Source organism: Diabrotica virgifera, chromosome 7, assembly GCF_917563875.1.
Source record: "Diabrotica virgifera virgifera chromosome 7, PGI_DIABVI_V3a".
Taxonomy (NCBI): Eukaryota; Metazoa; Arthropoda; class Insecta; order Coleoptera; family Chrysomelidae; genus Diabrotica; species Diabrotica virgifera.
The window spans coordinates 56,589,432-56,610,131 of NC_065449.1; the positions used below are offsets into that span (position 1 = coordinate 56,589,432).

The following is a 20,700-nucleotide window of genomic DNA, read 5'->3' on the forward strand; positions in this document are numbered from 1 at the left end:
ATAATCAGTTTGAAAAATAAAATTATTTCATCAACTTTTAAAAGAATAATAATAAATTCAAGTGGTTGTTCAGAAAAGACAGGATCACAGAATAGAAAACAATTATTTGTTCTGTGACGTAATTAAAACAATGAAAAACGAATAGGGATTTTCATTCACAGTCATTTGTTTCGAACTTTTGTCATGTGTCACATAATATTAATATATCTACGACATACGTTATTGGTGTATACCAGTGATGTGGGAGAGAGGGGATGTGACCTACGGCGACGCAGATGGGATCGCTTCCGCCATGTTGGATGGAGCTCATGTAGCATTAGTAGTAGTGTAGCGTTGATGCCTGTAAAAGTTCAATTTTTTAAAGTTTTGAGTGAGTTTAGGGTTATTTATTGATAATAATAGTACCATGGCTTCGTGTGCTTTTCTTCTGTGTACAAATAACAAACGAAAGAACCAGAAAAACTCCAGGGGATAACATTTCATAGGTTAGTATGCACCTACAAACAGTGTACAGAGCCGTATTACTTCAATTGTAGTAATGCTGCCTGTAAAAATAATAGGTAATTTTTTAACTGGGTTTATATTATGGTTGTAGTTTTCCCAAAGATGTTGAAAGGAGAAAGGCTTGGGTACAGTTTGTACACAGAGAGAATTGGGAACCAGCCACCAGTAGCAAATTGTGTACGAAACATTTTGCCGAGAGGGATGTAGATCGGACTTCATTAGTTTGTATTCGTTTGCGAGAAAACGCAGTCCCTACAATTGGTGAATCTCAGGTAACAATAATTATACATATTAAAAAATTAAATAGGTTATTAGGTTGGTTAGAGACCTTGATATTAATCTCCACATGGTATGTTTTCTGTTTTTTTCAATATCTTTTGATTTGTAGTAACTTTTCAAAACCCAAGAGACATTTTCATACGTTGTCATATTATGGGTAATTTTTTCTCAGTACATACAAGCTTTTTACGTTCTTTTTATGTGTACTACTGTGTACTCTGTGCATACTCTTCAAAGTGCATTTGAATCTTGTATTATCACTTAGTTTCATTTTACTTATTCTTACATTTCCTAGTTGTTTTCATGTATTTATTACCTATTTTATATAGCTACCAAAACTTTTGTCGTTTTATCGAACTTTTTCATTCGGATGGTATATAATGTACCTACTTTACTTTTACGGTAAAGATTAGGAAAATTTTCATGTTCTTTTCTTTAATTGAGTTCTTTTATTGTTATTGTTCTTCTTTTCATATTCAGGATATTAATTTAAACCAAACTTCTTCTAGTGGTGTTGAATCTCAATAATTTTTGTTTGTAAAGCATTATATTTTGCAATTTTCATCTTTTTGCATTATTACACTGATCTAATTATGATAAACATTATATTTAACAACCTTTTTTATTTAACAATGCCCTAATTATTTATATATTACTGTTTTATTATTTTATGTTTACTAATATTTACTTCTTAGAACAAAAAATTATCAATTGCTTAAAATATAATACTGTTCTTCGTAAGAGTCTGTACTGAAAGGTGACCGTGAAACGGGATCTTTTAGAAATTTGGTGTAGGATTATGGTGCTTTGAAGTATGATTGTAGTTTAGCTACGAGCATTTGCTATTTTCCATCTTTTGTAAATCATATTTATGCTTATATACATATACATACATTTCGTTCTCTGGTGTAGATCCTTGGTAAGCATTTGATGGAAGTAACATTTGTTTTATATATCACTATCTCTCTTTCTTTATTAACTTATTGGTTAAGGTTTTTAGGACTCGTTTTAGGAAGTTTCTAAACCCGTTGGTGTAGAACTTTGTCTTATTCGGGTGATCGGTATAATTAGTACTTATTTTGTAATGGTTTATCTATTTATTTGAATTTGCATTTCTTTGTATTATATTTTACTTGTATTATTTTTATCACCGTATATGCTTTTACTCACATTATTATATGGATTATTATTATTACCTTATTTTAGGTACTCATTATCCAGAGTATTGGTGTTTTGTTTGAGATTCATTCGTTTGCAGCTCCACTAGCTTGTATATTAATTTATGTAGGATATGATATCCACTATATATATACTTTAACTTTGGTTATACACCTTTTATCTTATATAGAGACATGAATAATTGCATTTGTATGTTAAATACCTACATTATTTAACTTTGATTACTAGTCAGTTAACTTATTTATCTTTGAATATTACTTACACTTGGATTATAGGGTTTTTCATCGATTGTCATTTGTTTCGAGCTTCTGTCAGATGTTGTATAATCTGTATATAATATTAATATACACGGATTATACGACATGTGACAGAAACTTGAAACAAATGACTGTGAATGAAAAGCCCTATTAAATAAATCTGATTATTACTTGATGATGAACTTTAACTTTGACTATTAGTTAGACTTTATGCTATAAGTCTTTATGATTTTGAATTAATTACATACTTTTTTAAAGCACATTCATTTTTTTTCCAGAGATAGATACTATCTGCAGTCATTTATTAATAATAAATGAATAATTTTAGTGTGATGGATACTACAATTCATTGGGTAATGTTTTTTGATTCTCCCCAGAGTAACACCTGAAAATTATTTTGATACTTTGAAATTTTTTATGATTATTAATTTAAACTAACTACAGTGGAACCTCGATTATCCGTCTCTCCATTAACCGTCACCTCTGTTAACCGTCAGGGTAGGTACATATAGAAGTTTTATTGACTACATAAGCAAAAACTTTAATGTAAACAAATAAAAAAAGTTAATTTGATTTGTGATGAGGACACAAACGGCTATCCATTGCTGACAGATAAAGAAATCGTTGAAATGGCAATAAATGTGGACCAAACAGATTCAGAAGCTGATAGACTTGGAATTTGACTGTAGCCATGTTGATGAACCTATTGTAACTGACAAAGGTTTGCGTAAATAATCTAGAGAAGCTGTATCACATATGCAATAATTCATCGAGTGGAATTCTCAACAAGAAGAAGCCAATAAAGTAGATTGCATGATCTGATGCTGATTAAGAAATTCAGCCGTCGCAAAATGTGAAGCAACAGTAAGAGAAACAAAGATTTCAGAATATTTTAAATTGATTCGATTTTACGAACACAAATCCCTCTTATATTGTCAAACAAACCATACAAATGAAATTTGAGAGTTGTACCATGAATTTTCATTTTTTTTAATGTTCTGTTAACCGTCTTTTCGATTATCCGTCATACTCTTGGTCCGGTGCCCTGACGGATAATCGAGGTTCTGCTGTATATTCATTGACTTAACTACTGAACGATTACTACTGCATAATATGCAGTAGTATATCATAGTATATAATAATATATTATATTATTTCCTGGTTAGAACTTTCTGTTCTTGTTTTCTTTATTTCTTGTTAAAATTAATTTATAAAAACCAAAAGGAGCTTCAAAAATAAAACATTTTTATTCATCAGATCACCTTATTCTTTTGGGGTAAGTGTCTAGTGTACTAATTGTACACTGTACAAATTTTCCTAAGCCTGTATTAATTTTTTATAACCATTTTTTTATATACCTAACCTCGCATCTTCTAAAAGCATGTGTTCTGATATTTTAATTTTAAATATTTCTTTTTTGACTTACATATATGCACGTGGTTAATCAGATAATTTTAACTAAATAGTAAGAATTAATAATAATTCCATTTAATGTATTTTTGTCATCTGCTACTCTTTCTGATTATTTCTTAAAAATGGCAGACTTGGCATACTTTGGTTTCTCTACTTCTTGATGTCTGATATGTATTTTATTTTCTAGTTTTTGGAAAAAATCAATATTTCCTCCCTTCGGGAGCCTCCAGCCTCATACATCACTGGTGGTGCTACTTCAAGGCAAAAAGGAACAGGATGCATCCAACAGAGAGCAGCACCCAACATCTCTAGTTGCAGCGACCTGAGGCCACAACATCTGCCCAGGTCTACAAGTCTACAGCAGTACCATTCGACATCAAGGAGTTACCATCGAACCAATACCAACAGCTATAAGTATAATCTAAAAATTGTTAGTTTTTGGCAAGGATTTGAATATATTATGTTATTGAATTTAATAAGTCATTATTTTAATTATATCTTTATTGAATAATAAACATGATTAGTTAAAATATTGTTTTGTTTGCTTTCATTCTAGATTTTCAATGTTCATATTTTTGATTAAGACAAGGTGGACTCACAACGTGGCAGATTGAGCTGGTCTTGGGTAAATGATAACTATCATAGTTGGTTGAAATGTTATTTTTCTATATTATTTGGAGTAGTTTATTGTCTGGAGTAGTTTATCGTTTCAATACTAAAAGTATATACAGTGCGTCCATAAAGTAACGCATAAATTCATTATTTCGTAAACCGGCGACTTTAACGAAAAATTCCGAAACAAGTCGATTTTTATTTTTAAATTACAATTTTCTGGCAGATATGTCATACTAGTGACGTCATCCATCTGGGGGTCAAACGTCATAACATAATCGATGAATTTTTCAAATGAGAATAGGGGTCATGTGATAGCTCATTTGCAAGGGTATGTAATTCTCTATTTACTAATACAAACAATAACATAATTATTTATACAGGGTGTCCAAAAAGATTTGTTTAATTAAATTAATTGAGACAAAAAGAAAAAAGTATGTAACTTATTTAATTCAAAATTCGTTTCACTTTTGTCAGAAAACAGGAATACATGTACATGTTTATTTGACAAATAATAAATATTGCTTTTCGCTTAAATTCAATGTTAGAGCTGCCACCCACCTGCCTCTTGGAAGTTTAACATTACGCTTAAGCGAAAATCAATATTTATTTTTTAAATAAAACATTTTTATATTTTTTGGCACGATCTTTTTGTACCAATTAATTTAATTTAAAAAACCATTTTTGGACAGCCCATATAATTAATTATATTAATGTTTATCTTATTGAATAGAGAATTATATACCCGTTCAAATGAGCTATTACATGATTCCTATTCTCATTTAAAAAATCATCGATTGCCTCATCACGCCAAGATGGATGACGTCACCAGTATATGTATACCAAAAAATCGTAATTTAAAAGTAAAAATCGACCTGCTTCGGGATTTGTCCTTAAAGTCTCCGGTTTACGAAATAATGAATTTATGCGTTACTTTATGGACGCACTGTATAAAACGTAGCTCTACTTCAGTGAGTTTTTATGTTTATTTAGTACTTATTTTGTACGCTTTTTTATTTCTTTTAAATATATATTATACAATTTTTAAATCATATCATTGACCGGCTTTGTACATTTTATGAAACTTTACTTTAATAAAATTTTATTATTATTATTATTAAATTTGTTTATTATTATTAAACTGTACTTCAAAAGTAATAAAAATGAAACTAATTTTATTCCAAATAACTATTATTATTAATCTACCTCGATGCTGATTCGAAAATAAAATAGTAAATCGTAAATACAACTTGAATTAATTTGAATCCGGACCTGCCCGTCGCCATATTACATGGAGCACCAAGAGCCGACAAGTGGTCCCATCTAAAATATACAGACCGATCGCTTGCGTCTAATCCCCTCTCTCCCACATCACTGGTGTATACAATAATACAAACCAAAGACGTATGACGTAGATATCTTAATATTGTGTGACACATGACAGAAGCTCGAAACAAATGACACTCGATGAAAAGCCCTATTAAGTAAGTTCGTGAGAAACTAACTAACGTCAACGTCAATAAAATTATGTCTTTGTCTTATGTCAACTGTCTCTAAATGTAAATGTAACCGTAACCTAAAGTTTGTTTGCATTTTGCATAGTTAAAAGTTAAAATAAAATACAAACATGGAAAGGAATAGAAGTAATTTTAGACCTCCTAATTCAGACATGTTTCCACAAAGGTTTAGAAATGATTCAAGGAACCATTGGCAACCTCAGTTTAATTCAAATAATCCCTGTAATTTTAATCCTTGGGTATCCAATTCTCTACAAAACTCTGCCCATAGACCATACAATGCAGGACCAGGATTCAATACTGTGCGACAGAGAGGTTCTTCATGGACGAATAATGGACATAACGGCCAATGGAATCAAAACCGTAATATGCGGGGGCAAAACTGGCCCAATAATACTGAAGATAATAATGGGGGTTATTGGAAGCAAATTTCAGGTATATAATAAGCTTATCAAATAAATTCTTTACTTGATATGTTTGTTTAAAGTTTATTTTATAGTTTGTGGTTTATACTTATTGAAATATTTGATAAAAGCTATTGTACCACAAGAACATAGTTTCACCATATTGAATTATGTATGCAGCTTCTGGTCAATAACACTCCTGACTAGCTAATAGATACAGTCGAAGCCGCTCATTAGAATACCGCTTATAGGAATATCCCGTTTAAAGGAATAGAAATTTGAGGTCCCGAAACCTTTCTACTAGTCACCAACGATCGGTTATTAGAATATCCTGGTTATAGGAATAGTTTTGCTTGGCACGAAGGCTATTCCAATAAGTGGGTTCGACTGTACAAGTACAGGGCACATTCTGTATCAAATCACTCGGACAAAAACTTATGGATTTCCGATTTGCCTGAAACTTGGTGTATAGCTTCTGTGTAACATAAAAATAAGATGTTCAAGCCTGAAGAGTCATTTTTTCCCTTGAGTGTTCTAAATGTCATTTTTAGCGATTTTACATTGATTTGGTATTTATTTAAATAAACTTGTATATTTTATCGTAAATTTCCACAAGGAAAAATTTCCTGTAGCCATTAATTACAAGTAAAATTTGATAAAAAATTTTGGCTTGGTAGAAGGTATATTAGTTTAAAAAACTCCTATAGGGCTACAAACATAGAAACAAAACGTTTTCGCTCTGTAACAAGAGCATCAACAGTGTTACAAGAACATGGTGAGCCAACCAAAAAATACAAAGGTCAAAGCCTTTCAAAAACAGACTAAAAGTCTTATATAGATGTCAACATGGCAAAATCCAAAGGATGGATAAAATTCCTAGGGCTACGGCCCTAGGGCAACATATGACTCCCACATGTGGTAAGTGGGTCAATAGGTAGCAGTGAAAACATTTTGTTTCTATGTTTGTAGATAGATATATTTATTGATCTTTTTGTATCATTTACATGACATAAGACAAGTTACAAACATGGTATACTTATAGTACAATAAGTAGGTTATTAAAAAATACTACACTAAAGTAAACTAAAGTTATCTTATTAAAAACATTAATGGTAACAAACATTTAGTAGAGAACAAGATTACGAGACTGATAAAATATTGTTAAAAGTATAAAAATATCGGAATCAGTTGCTAGCTATCGTTCCAGCCAATGAATTCGTCTAGAGAATAAAAACAATGTTCAGTTAAAAACAACTTTAACCTGGTTTTGAACTTGTTAAAGTGCAATATTTCTTTTATTGAATTTGGTAGCAAATTAAAAAATTGTCCTCCGGCATACATTGGAGACTTTTTTAGTTGAAATCGGTTGAATTTGTTTAGGTGGATATCACTTTTATTTCTCGTGTGGTAATTATGGACATCACTATTTATTTGAAACTTATTCTTATTAAGAAAAGTGTAGGTTAATAGTTTGAAAAGATAGATGCATGTGCAGGTCATAATATTATTCTTTTTAAATGTATCTACAAGATTCATTGTAATCTAAGTTAAAAATTAGGCAAATGAATCGCTTTTGAAGGATGAATATTCGCCCAATTTCCGTAGCTCTGCCCCACACAATTATATTGCAGCTGATGGCGGAGTATACAAATGCATAGTACAAGTTAAGTAGGTAAGATTGATAAAAATTTGATTTCAAACTATTGAAAGCAAAGTAGAGTTTATTTAGTTTTTTACAGAGAGAGTCAATTTGATGATTAAAATTTAATTTGGAATCTAATTCCATTCCAAGGAATTTAGTGTATTCGACAGTCTCAAATTTGCAATTATTTGTTAAGGTTATATTGTCACCTTCCTTAAGTGGAGATGTGAATTGGATAAAAATGGTCTTATTTTCATTGATAAGAAGGTGATTAATTTGACACCAATGAATGAATTCATTCATGGTTATTTGTATTTTCTTATGCAACTCGTCTAAACCATCAGCTACAATTACAATTGTTGTGTCGTCTGCATATATAAAAACACGTCCATTTGTTATACTTAAGGTACTAGTACACTTTAGAAGACCAAAAATAAGCATTTTTTCAAGATTTTTTTTTCTCAGGACCTTTATTAGAAATGAACAAAACTTTTTACATATTAATATCTGACTCTTGGAGAATACAAAAAATATATCTTTTTTCATTTATGCACGTACACTAATGTTGTAGAGGGCGCCAAAATCGAGGCCTCGAAAAAAAGTAGTTCCGATGGCGGACAGTTAATCTCATGATTGGGATCTCTGAAACAAAAAAATCATACGGCATTTGAAAAAGGAAGGTTTCTTACGTGAGAATTTACCACCGTTAGTGAAAAATTCCGCAAAGAAAAGATTTTACGGAAATTTGAAAAAATTTTGTGAAAAAATGACCCGTTTTTCTTCAGTTTTTCATGGTTAAAAAATGATTATTTTTTATTTTTTGATGAAATTGTGGTAAATTGTCACGTAAGAAACCTTCCTTTTTCAAATGCAGTATGATTTTTTTGTTTCAGATATCCCAATCCTGAGATTAACTGTCCGCCATCATTTTTCGAGGCCTCGACTTTTGCGCCCTCTGCAATATTAGTGTACGTGCATAAATGAAAAAATATATATTTTTTGTACTCTCTAAGAGTTATATATTAATATGAAAAAAACTTTATGTTCATTTCTAATAAGGGTTCTGAGAAAAAAATTCTTGAAAAAAATGATTATTTTTGGTCTTCTAAAGTGTACTAGTACCTTAAAGGTAGGTCATTTATGTAGAGGAGAAATAAAAGTGGTCCTAATACTCCACCTTGCGGAGTTCCAATAGGAGTACTAAACTCATCAGACAACTCATCATCGACCTGCACCTTGAGTGTTCTGCCAGACAAATATGAGTTAATCCAAGATTGAATTGGACCTCGAATACCCATTGCTTCAAGTTTGATTGATAAGTAGTTATGGTTAATCGTGTCAAATTCACGGGTTAGGTCGAAAAATATGCCCACTAAGTAGTTGTTCTGATCAATATTTTCATGGACATATTGTACAAGCTCAACTGAAGCAGTTTCGATTGAATAGTTCTGGCGAAAACCATGTTGGGATTGAGTAATTATTTTATTGTGGTCTAAGTATTCAATTAACTGTTTGTACACTACCAATTCAATAATTTTAGAGAAATTTTTTTGTAGCTCTATAGGGGCTTTTTAAACTAATATACCTTTCACCAAGCCAAAATTTTTCATTAAATTTTACTTATCATAAATTATCAATGGAACAAATAATGTTTTAACAGAAAAGATTCAGAAATGTCATTATACGGGATTATAACAAGTTTTTGATGTTTTCGATAAAATTTTAGTGTAGAAAGGCATAATGAACGCTTTTCACATGTTCCTTAACCTTTCGTTACTCACGCCAACTTTTTGTGATCGGATACTCACGCACGGTGCAGGAGACCGGGTCCAAAAATATGGGTCAGCAGTGTTTTAAAATTATTTTTTTTTGCAAAATTGTGTACGATTAAATTATTTAATGAATATATGATCATATAATTTTGTAGATATGCGTTTGTGTTCACATTATATTACTTTAATCAAAAATTTAATAATTTTCATTGTTATCCATTTATATGTATATACAAAAACTTTGGAAGTGAAAAAAAATTAAATATGGTTAAATTTGTGTACTAAGAACTTTAGATCTTAATTCAATACACAAAAAAATTAAAAATAAAGAGTAATTGTGAGTAACAAAAAAAGTTATAAAAATTAATTAACGTTTTTAAAACATGAAATACACAATGGTGTCACATTCATTGGAACAATGGTGTTCCAAACACAGATATTTTGAGCATATTTGGCAGTAAAACTTTGTTTTTCTATTTTTCTTCCAATCACAAACAGCACAGCGATCTGAAGTTCCTGGTGTTACGAATGGTACTTGTTCTGTTGGTAAACCACATATCTCCCTAAACCTCATTCTGATGGTTCTGGGTAAGTTATATATTTATATTTATATATATAAATATAAATAAACTAATCTATAAACATTGAAAATAAGGAAAAGATCTTAAATTACCTTACTAATTAAAAATATCGATGTGTGATCCAAACACAAAAATTGGTGCACAAATACTCGCACACGGTGTATGGGACCATGTTGTGTAATAACAAAAGGACAGTACTATTTTTTACACTGCGAACTGACTTTACCCACAGTTGATTGACCACTGAAGAGGTATACGAAGTAGCCATTCAAAATCCCCACTACAAGCAGAGTTACAGGAATTTATTTACAGGCCCGGTCTCCCACACCGTGTGCGAGTAACGGAGAGTTAAAGGCAGAAAAGCATTAGGGAGACGCGGATGTGATGAGTTGTTAAAGACATCTTGAAATTCTCATTATAGATTGAATCGAGTCCTTGTCAAGACTGCGACTACCAGTGTGTTCATAAAGATTAAAAACAACGTGAAGAATCTGAGCTAGCCTAGTCTGCGACAAGTCGAGTCGAGTCCATGACTCTCTAATGCATTTCTGCCTTATTCCCAAAATACATATACTTCAATGTGGCTGAAAATTTGCCTACAGATAGTCAAAACATAGAACTTTAGCCATTAGTCTCCCAATGGTACTTTTGAGTATCACCAAATTCTGGTACCCTTATATCCCAAGTATTGAAGTAGATCTAATTTGAGAATGCCTGTTAAGGGGAACAGAGCAAAATGCAAAATTTTGACGCACCACAAAATTTTCAATGTGTTTTAAATGTATTAATTTTTTTCGAATCCTGAGAAAACTAATAAATATTTTTGAAAAATTTAAATTTCTTAGGATTCGAAAAAATGAATAAATTTAAAACAGATTGAAAATTTTGACATGCGTCAAAATTTTGCATTTTGCTCCGTTCTCCTTAAATATCATCTATTAGTTATCAGCTGATGTTTAATACTTCAAATGTCATTCAAATGATTTCGTTTTAAATAGGTACACAATAAGATTTGTAGGTTTAAATAGTAGAGTTGTCTAAAGGATTGTTGGGAATATCAATGCTTTTAGCTTATTTTAGAAAGTTATGACCAAAAAAACAAGGCAGACTTAAAAGTACAATTGGTAATTAACTGTCAAATAAAATCTAAATGTGGTGGAAGAGTAAGGGTTAAGTGGTTTAAAAGTATTTTTACTTTCTTACGATACAAAAATAGTTAAGTACATGTAATAATATCAGAGTCTAAAATATAGGCGTCTCCTGTAAATCTTCTTCTTCTTTAGGTGCCGTGTCTGTATTCAGACGTTGGCCGTCATCATGTTTACAATTTCTTGAAATCTCTCTCTATCGGCTGCTGCGCGAAATAATTCTTCTACTGTGCAGCCACACCATTGTCTAATATTACGCAGCCATGAAAGTTTCTTTTGACCAATCCATCTCTTTCCCTTCACTTTTCCTTGTATTATAAGGCGAAGCAGATGGTATTTAGGTCCTCTAATTATATGGCCGAAGTATTCTGTTTTTCTCCTCTTTATGATGCTTATGAGCAGACGTTCTGAATTCAGCATTTGAAGAACATCTTCATTGGAAGTGTGCGAAACCCATGATATCTTTAGGATTCGTCGATAGCACCACAATTCGAATGCTTCTATTTTGTTTAGCATTGTGGTTTTTAACGTCCATGTCTCACAACCATACAATAGGATAGACCACACAACATTTCAGCACCTTCTTTCGAATATTCATCGACAGGTTTCTGTTACATAAAACTGGTTTCCAGGTCATAAAAGCCTTCCGTGATATTTCGATTCTAGTTATTATCTCTTCATCAGAGTCACAATTTACATTTAACCAGCTGCCAAGGGACTTGAAATGATTTACCCGTTCTAACTCCTCTCCATCAAGAGAAAGCTGACCTTGATCTATATTAATCTTTCCAACTACCATCCACTTTGTCTTTGAAATGTTGATTTTAAGGCCTCTCCGATAACTTGCTTCACTGACTAGATTTAGTAGTGTCTGAAGATCTTGTAAATTTTCAGCAAGAATGGCTGGATCGTCAGCGTATCTAATATTGTTGATTACTTCTCTGCCTAGCCTTACTCCCTCTTGTCTGTCATCCAAAGCCTCCCTAAAGATTTCTTCAGAGTACAGATTAAAAAGGGTGGGTGATAAAACACAACCTTGTCATACTCCACGTTTTATCGGCAGTTTTTCAGTACGACTGTCTCCAATTTGGATAGAGGCTACTTGATTGTAATATAAGTATTTCAGCAGTCTTATATCGTAGTGGTCAAGTCCTGCTGCCTGCAGGCAATCGAAAAGTGTATCATGTTGTACTCGGTCGAATGCCCTCTCGAAGTCGATGAAACAAACATAAACGTTCTTTCGGAATTCACAACTTTTTTGTAATAGAACGCGCATACAAAATAGTGCTTCTCTAGTTCCTAGACCATTTCTAAATCCAAATTGATTATTACCCATTCTAGTTTCGCACAGAAGGAATACTCGGTTTTGTATAATACGTAAAAGTATCTTAAGTGTGTGACTCATCAAGCTGATTAGTCTAAAATCGCTGCATTTGGTGGGCCTGCTTTTCTTTGGTAATGTTATAAACAGTGACTCCAACCAATCATCTGGTATTTTTTCTTCGTTGTAAATTTTGTTAAAGAAAGTAGTCAAGTAGGTAATGTTTTCCTCATCTAAAAGTTTAAGTAGCTCAACAGGGATTTGATCTGGTCCAGGTGCTTTATTGTTTTTGGCTTGTTGTATTGCTTTTATGACTTCTGACTTCAGTATACTGGGACCTCTGTCTAATTGGTTGTCACAGGTAGTATTTGGAGTATTTTCTCGAGAAGCATCGTCAAAAAGGTCACTGATGTGTCTCTCCCATGCTTTGCACTGTTGTTCGTGATCACAAATTTTTCGGTCTGCGGTTTTAAGTACGTGAGCATTTTTCTGTTTTCTAATTCCGGAGGTATATTTAAGTTTCTTGTGGAGGTTGAAACTGTCATGCTTTTTTTGGAGGTCTTCTATTTCTTTACATGAATTCTCGAGCCAGGATTCTTTGGCCTGTTTAATTTTTCTTTTTATGAGTTTGTTGATTTCACGGTAGTTGATAATATTTCTATTTTTGTATTTTCATCGAACTTCCATCAGGTCTAGAATTTCTTGGTTCATCCAGTCATTTTTTGCCAACATTGTAGGTGTTTTTAAAGATTCCCTTACGTCCTCTAAAATCGAGTTTTGAATAAATAAATACAATTACCTAAATTAAAAAATGATTAAAAAGAAATTATAGTATCGTTCTGAAGCTATTTCTTTGTAACATTTAGGTAATTTATTAAAAAAAGATTTTATTAACGTTTTGACTTCCACTTCGTGTGTAGTTGTCAAAATACAAAATATTCATCATCATCAGGGCTGTTCATTCTGGATGGAATGTTTGCCGCTCTTACTTAGAGCTCTCTGATTCACTTATTGTGGAGAATTCCGCATTCCACTTGTGTTGTCAAAGTTTGTTGTATGACTTGGCTGTTGTTACAGTTTTTTTTCCACTCATTTCGATATGTGCATAGTTCCCTTCAGTTTCTCACTTCCAGAATTTTGATATCTCTCATGACCTGGTCCTCCAATCTCTCTCTGGGTCTTCCTCTTGGTCTGTCAGTTTCTGGTTTCCATCTGGTGATCTTCTTAATCAGTATGTCGCTTTTCCTTCTCTCTATGTGTCCCAGCCAGCTCAGTCTCTGCGCTTTAATAAATCTAACTATATCTTCTCCCTTCATTATGTCTCTTAGTTCATGGTTCATTCTTCTTCTCATTTCTCCGTTGTTCATTCTTATCGTGCCCATAATCTGTCTGAGGATTTTCCTTTCGAATATTCGAATATATTCTCAATTTTTCTTCACAAAATATTACTTAATATAATTATACAGTAATATTTTGTATTTTGACAACGACGTCCGAAGTGGAAATCGAAACGTTAATAAAATCATTGTTTAATTGTGGCTTATTTCCCATTTAGAATAATAAAAGAAATTATAGAAAATCTCATTTGCAGCAATTACAGTTCTCGCCATTTTTGTCTAAAAGTTGAAAATGGCGGAGATATTGAACAAAAACAACTGCTATAAAACCAGGTTTACTGCATACATACTACCCTTAATGTTCATTTTAGCAAAAAAATAAAATAGATCAGAATTGTATAAAATTTAATTTTTATACTAATATTTGCCCCCCTAAAGATTAGAAAACTAAAATTTTGTTCAGCTCGGCATGCAAGGTCAAATGTTATCCTGACTGGACTATATATATTTTTGACTCTGTATTATTGCATGTAACTTTTTTTATCGTAAAAAACTAAAAATCCTTTCAAACGTTTTTTTTAAGTTCCGCATTTGGGTATTTTTAAGCAAATTTTCAACCAAATGGAAGTACCTATATGTATTTTGGGAATTAAGGAAAAGGCGTTTAACGGTTTAAAAAATGGCGTTTTAACGTTTTCTGCATTAAAATGTGATCGAAAAATAGTTTGTTATAATGCCGTATAATGACATTTTTGAGTACCTTCTGTTGAAACATTATTTTTTCCATTGATATTTTATGATAAAATATACAAATTTATTTAAATAACTAGGTAGGTACCTAATCCAGCACACATCAGCACAATATAACTTTTTTTTCTTTGACATGTTAGCTATTTGTTTACTAAATTTGTTGACAGAATAGAAAATATGCAATACCAAAGCTTTTACTTAATTCGCACTCCTAAGTATATGCTATTTACCGCTTGATTTTAAAGGATTTGTTTATATTAAAAGAGGTGTTGTACATGGTGTTTCATTAATAATTGGAAATATTTGAACTGTAGATTCCTGGTCTCAAAATATATATTGTTAAAAAAAGTTATTAAAACATATTACATAAAAGGTTCTTCATTGTGTAAAACCTCAGATGCAACCATCATAATATGTATCAATTTTTATCAATTCATAAAAGGTATGTCAAAAATATTGTGAACTATAAAAGTACTTTACTTTTGAGCGAAATTCATATTTTTTGACATACGTCTTTAAAATTTATAAAATTTGATATATTATGACGCATTTTAGGTTTTAGACCATATAGAGCTTTATATAAAGAATAATTTTTTCTTCGTAAAATTAATAATAAAAAAGTTATTAAGAGCATACATTAGCGCGTCATCAATATACCTTCGGGAGATAGTATCATACCTTTTTTCGTAAGGTCTGCGAAACTTTGGCAACAGTGCTTCGGGATTGTTTGACATAACTTGAATGTGACATTAACTTATAGGCGCGCTAAATAGAAGTAATAGAAAACAAATTTGTTACTAGTAAATAAATATTTATAAAAATGAACTAAAATGGGTGAAAATTTTATGATAACATTGGTATTTGCACAAAATAATAACAATAAATAATCATTTCGTTGTGAAGCGAAACAAGAGCCGTCTTATTTTATTTAGTTCATAGAGCGCCAAAGGCACTCTAATTTTATATACTCGCATTAGAATTCAAATATTTTTACGTAAAGTATGCTTACCTACCTACATATAACTAAAACGCACAATTAACAATAATCTATTTTCTTAAATAGGCCAACAATTTAGTTCTATTACACTACTGCACTGAACAGATATCGATAAAGATAACAGAACAGATAAGAAAAAAATTGACGCAGGTTTGTCAAAATGACAGTGATAAATATTTCTCTATGTTGCCTAATCAGTTATTAGTTATAATATGTTCGATTTCTTGCTGGAAATAAAAAATTTTAGTAGGTCCAAAATGACACAAAATCTAGGCATGGGATAAAAAAATTTATTTGAAGAAAGTGTATTTTTTTTTGTTCTTCTTAATGGCGGTACAATCTCAATTTTTTATTATTGTATTTAATTACAAAGTATGTAATTTCCACATTCTAATATTTTTCTCAAATTGGGCTCTGTACCGCCATTCTTTATTATATTACGAATATGTGTTCCAAATATCTCGATAAAATATTCAAAATTACAGCCGCAATCTTGGACCGCGTTTGTTGCTACCTGTTGATCGCTACTGTAGTCTCTTAAAAATGAAAATGATGTTGGGTATCCGTAATTTGAGAAAATATTTCAGACTTTTTGTTCAATTAGAAGGATGTAATTATTGCATATTAGAACATAGTTTTTAATTCCCAATATCTATTCATATAAAGGTGCACACCTCATATAACTCAAAAGGTATATTTTTTTACACGCACATTTTTTATATTTTGTTTAAAAGTATAATATTGATAAAATTTGATATCTGATGGTTGAATCTCAGGTTTTAGACCCTGCAGAACTTTTTATAAAGAATAACTTTTTTTCATAAACTTTTCGTTTCTGTATGTGTCCAACTTGAGTAGACAAGCTGTATGTATATAATAAATCCAATATTGTTGACCACTATAAACTTATAATTTTTAAATTATTTATAGGTAATCAAAATGAACAGAGATCTAGTTTTCAACGAGGAAATTTTACTAGGGAACGAAGGACACCATATGATAGACCCAGAGAATTTTTTAACAACCGAAATGACAGATTTAATGCTCAGGATAGGTGGGAGGGACCTAGCAATACAGAAGTTAATGACTCATCATACGACACTGTCCCAGAACCTCTGAGTCCACTAGAAGCAAAAATTGAAAAACTGATATCAGAAGTTCAAGGCCAGCCTGACAAAATAGGAGAATTAATATTGCTACAAAATAATAACGAAATTCCTCCAGTATTGATAAACAACGCCGTACATCAAGTTAAAAATTGTGTAATGAATATTGACAGAGATGAAGAAACAGGTTTTTCTAAATTGAGAATAAACAATACAGTTATTTGCGAGGGCATGTATTCTTCAAAGAAAGATGCCAAGGAAGCACTGTACGAAATGGCTCTAGATATTTTGAAAATGAAATGCTTCTTTATTTCTTCAAAATCACACTACGAAGAAGTTTCAATGGATGATATAAATAATAAAAAGACAGAGATTCCAGAAAATAACCCAGTCGACAGCAATAGTGTTGCTTTAAAAATGATGTTAAAAATGGGATGGGGTGGAAAAGGACTTGGTAACAAAGAACAAGGTGAACAAAAAAGTGTTGCAGACAAAATCGTTGAGAATATTTCTAGAGAAGGTTTAGGAGGTGGAGGTAAAAATGTAATGCAAGAAATCGACAAAATTCTTGCTGATTATGCTAAGTCGACGAAAACCATCACGCTGGCATTTGATTCTGGTTTCACAAAAGAGGAAAGGGCTCGTATTCATTCTATAGCAGCTAAGTATCATTTAAAATCTAAGAGTGAGGGAGGTTTTAATTCTAGAAGAATAACCATTAGCAAAAAATGTAGTAAATGGGTATTAATTCGAGAATTATTAAGAGCAGGTCTTGAAAATGAGTCCTATGTTTTGTCTATACCAGACGAGTTTCAGCACTTATGGATAAGTGATGAAAAATAGTTTATTAATGATTAATGAGGCATTCTTGTGAGTTTGCATGTGGTAATATTAAAAAGAAAATTAATGTAAAGATACAATCCCTGTGATGTATCAACAAAATTAAATATAACGTAAAGTTATCCTGTAGTTGTTATAATCGTCGAATTGGTGTGATGTATCATATTATTTAGCTTAACTACTAGCGTTACTTCTTGACAGTTCTTGAGTTATCTGATGTATCAAGTGTCACTTTATAACGCGACGTTATATGTGAAGTTATAAGATAACTTTGTAGTTATGTAGTAAGGATTTTTGTAAGGTTAGGTTCATCTTTTGGCTTGTTTTTAGAATTGAAATGAATGTTCAATGAAGAACGCTGCGAGATTCAACAAATCCGTATGAATTGACAGTTTGAATTCCAACGATGCTTCAGATTGTCCCGGGACCTTGCGCGGCATTTGATTAATTTAATCAATAAAACACGTAATTACTAATAAAATTAAAATAATTCAAGATAAAAAAAATAGAACGGTAAAACACACTTTTAAAAATAGAAACATTATACAAAAGACAAATCGAGAGATACAATAATAAATATGTTTTTAAATTTATAAACATACAGGAGTTTTACTGTTCTTTCTATCTACTTTTATGATATACCACCAAGCAGGTGTTTAGTGGGTATACATTTTCATTATTCTCTTTCTAGCTCCAACTTGTACTGTTTCTACATAAGGTTTTCTTTGTTAGAAGACCAACTTTGTTGAAGAAAAAACAATACATACTTCATTTTTAACTCCTGGGAAATAATAACTCGTTACATCTCGTAACGATGAGTGATACATCACACGGAATTTACGTTAAGAGTTATCGAGACAGTTATCTGTCATAGTTAAATTAACAACAAAACTTTAAAAATAATTTTGGTGATACATCACAGGATTGATTAAGTTAAGGGTATTCTATATTTAATTAATTTCTGACTATTAATATTAGTTTATGTATACTTTAAATTTTGTACATACACAATACATACTGTAAACAGATTAAAGTTATTTAACTTTGCCTGGGAAAGTTGCATTTTTACTATATTTAACTTTGTAAAACTGTAAGAATCTTTTTACAAATAAACTTTGTGTGCTTCTGTATCTTTTAGGTTTTTAATTTGTGGATGTGTTTAATTTCTAAAACCATCGAAAAATACACCAACAAATTTAAAGAAACAACATTGAATCTGCCATTTTAGAATTCTTTTTTGTTTTAACAAAGAATAGAGTTATCAAATTTTATTTATTTATAAAACTATGTAGCATTAAGTACTATTACAAGTATGTATGTTTAACTAATTAATTATATTTACAAGTATTTAATGTACATATATTACATTATGACTTTGTCATTGTTTCTTTAATACTTTCATCCAGGTTTTTCCTCCCAGTTCTTTGTGTTTTCATTATATTATTTTTAGTGTTTTTGTTATTCATTAACCACTTAAGTACGGATGTCAAGATTTATTTCAATATGCTTTTTTGTCATGGGCCGGATAGCTCAGGCGAGGCGGTAGGATGTCTGACTTCCACGCAGGTAGGCCGGGATCGAATCCCAGCGCCGCCGGCGAGAACATCTAGACATATTTAAAATGTCTATAGGCCCCAGGTCGACTCAGTCTGAATAAAACGAGTACCTTGGTGATAATAGGCGGTTGAAGCGTAGCACTGGATATAAAACAGGAGACTATTATTATTACAGTAAAACCTCCTTTAACCGAAATAATTGGGGGGGGGGAAGCCGTTTCGGATAACAAGAATTTCGGTTAAAAATAACATGGGTTTTGTATTCTTCTTGTATCAAACTGCATAGTATTCTTGGTCAAAGATAGTATTAAACAATACAATGAGGTGATTTCGTAATGTGTTGTATATTTAATTGCGTTCTTTAGTTGTTTGCAAACAAAGTTGACAATGTTGACAAATTAACATCGAATTGTTTCTGCTTTTCGATAAAAATTTACTTTTTATTGACGAAATTATTGAAAGTGTCAGCCGTTTCGGTTAAACGATGTTTCGGTTAAAAAGGTTTCGGTTAACGGAGGTTTTACTGTATATATTTTTTTGTCATTCATTCTGAACTAAAGACTAATGACAGAATTATAGTTTCTGTTAAGTCATTAGTACATTTTTAATTGTTTTAAACAGCGACTGATGAAACAAAATGACAAATGTGCCACACAACAATTTCAGGTTCTTTTTGCGAATATGCATCAATAGGTTTCTATTGCATAAAACTGGTTTCCAGGTCATAAAAGCCTTACGTGATATTTCGATCCTGGTTTCCCTAACAACTAGAGCGGTTTTATAATTTGAAATTTTTAAATGCATGTTTTATATCATAATGTAAGAAACCTTTTTCCATATTTTAACTAGAGCAACTTTTATTTCTTTGGTGTTTTGTATAGTTGGATTTCCTGGCATTAGTCTTGTAATTAATGTGTGTCAGACATTCAATCGTGATCCGGGTTCTATGGAATCTCTAACAAGAGAATTTTACTGTAACCGTTGCATGTGGTTGTCTTTTTAAAGACAGATCACATGCTATGATTTTTTTTGTGGCGGATATTCTTGCGTTGGGGTTGATTTCATGTAATCCAATGAACTATCTTTCAGTAAAGTCGTCCCAGGAACGCAACTCATAAATATTGGCAATATCATTTTAAAGTATTCTACTTTAAAAATTGCTTCATTTTTTCGATATTTTACGTTGAAATATTCGATTTGGAATTTGACGAATAAAAACGTATTTTTCATGAGCTACAACTTTGCTTGTGCTGGGTCTATGGACTTCACCGATACACAACTTTTTTCGTTTGTCTCTATGCTACATTTTTGCTAAGAATATATTTTTTTAATAAAATAGGTACTTAGTTTTCGAGTTATTTGCGGAAAACCGGCTGAAACGTGTTTTTTGTTGAAAAATAAACATTTTCAATTGTAAATAACTCTTAAAGTATCGACTTACTTAAAAACTCTATAGAAGGAAAGTTGCTTAGAATTAGTCAATTT

The 20,700-nt window shown here is 31.4% G+C and overlaps 2 protein-coding genes and 1 long non-coding RNA gene across 6 annotated transcripts in view; 2 read left to right on the top strand and 1 right to left on the bottom strand.

Annotated features, from left to right (window-relative positions):
- Positions 1-20,700, bottom strand: part of LOC114339548 (zinc transporter 2) — a 151,645-nt gene that overhangs the window by 20,720 nt on the left and 110,225 nt on the right. The window lies entirely within an intron of this gene.
- LOC126887753 (uncharacterized) lies at positions 258-4,164 on the top strand. Of its 2 annotated transcripts, none has more exons than XR_007699187.1 (3): positions 258-485; positions 596-776; positions 2,498-4,164. It is a non-coding gene; the product is annotated as an uncharacterized LOC126887753 (long non-coding RNA). The 2 variants fall into 2 exon arrangements; XR_007699188.1 differs by having other exon boundaries at positions 263-485; positions 3,820-4,164.
- Positions 5,785-18,789, top strand: LOC114339549 (uncharacterized). Its single transcript, XM_028290199.2, has 2 exons — positions 5,785-6,196; positions 16,644-18,789. Exons 1-2 carry the CDS (start codon positions 5,872-5,874, stop codon positions 17,660-17,662), a joined length of 1,344 nt encoding a protein of 447 aa, XP_028146000.1. The 5' UTR covers positions 5,785-5,871; the 3' UTR covers positions 17,663-18,789.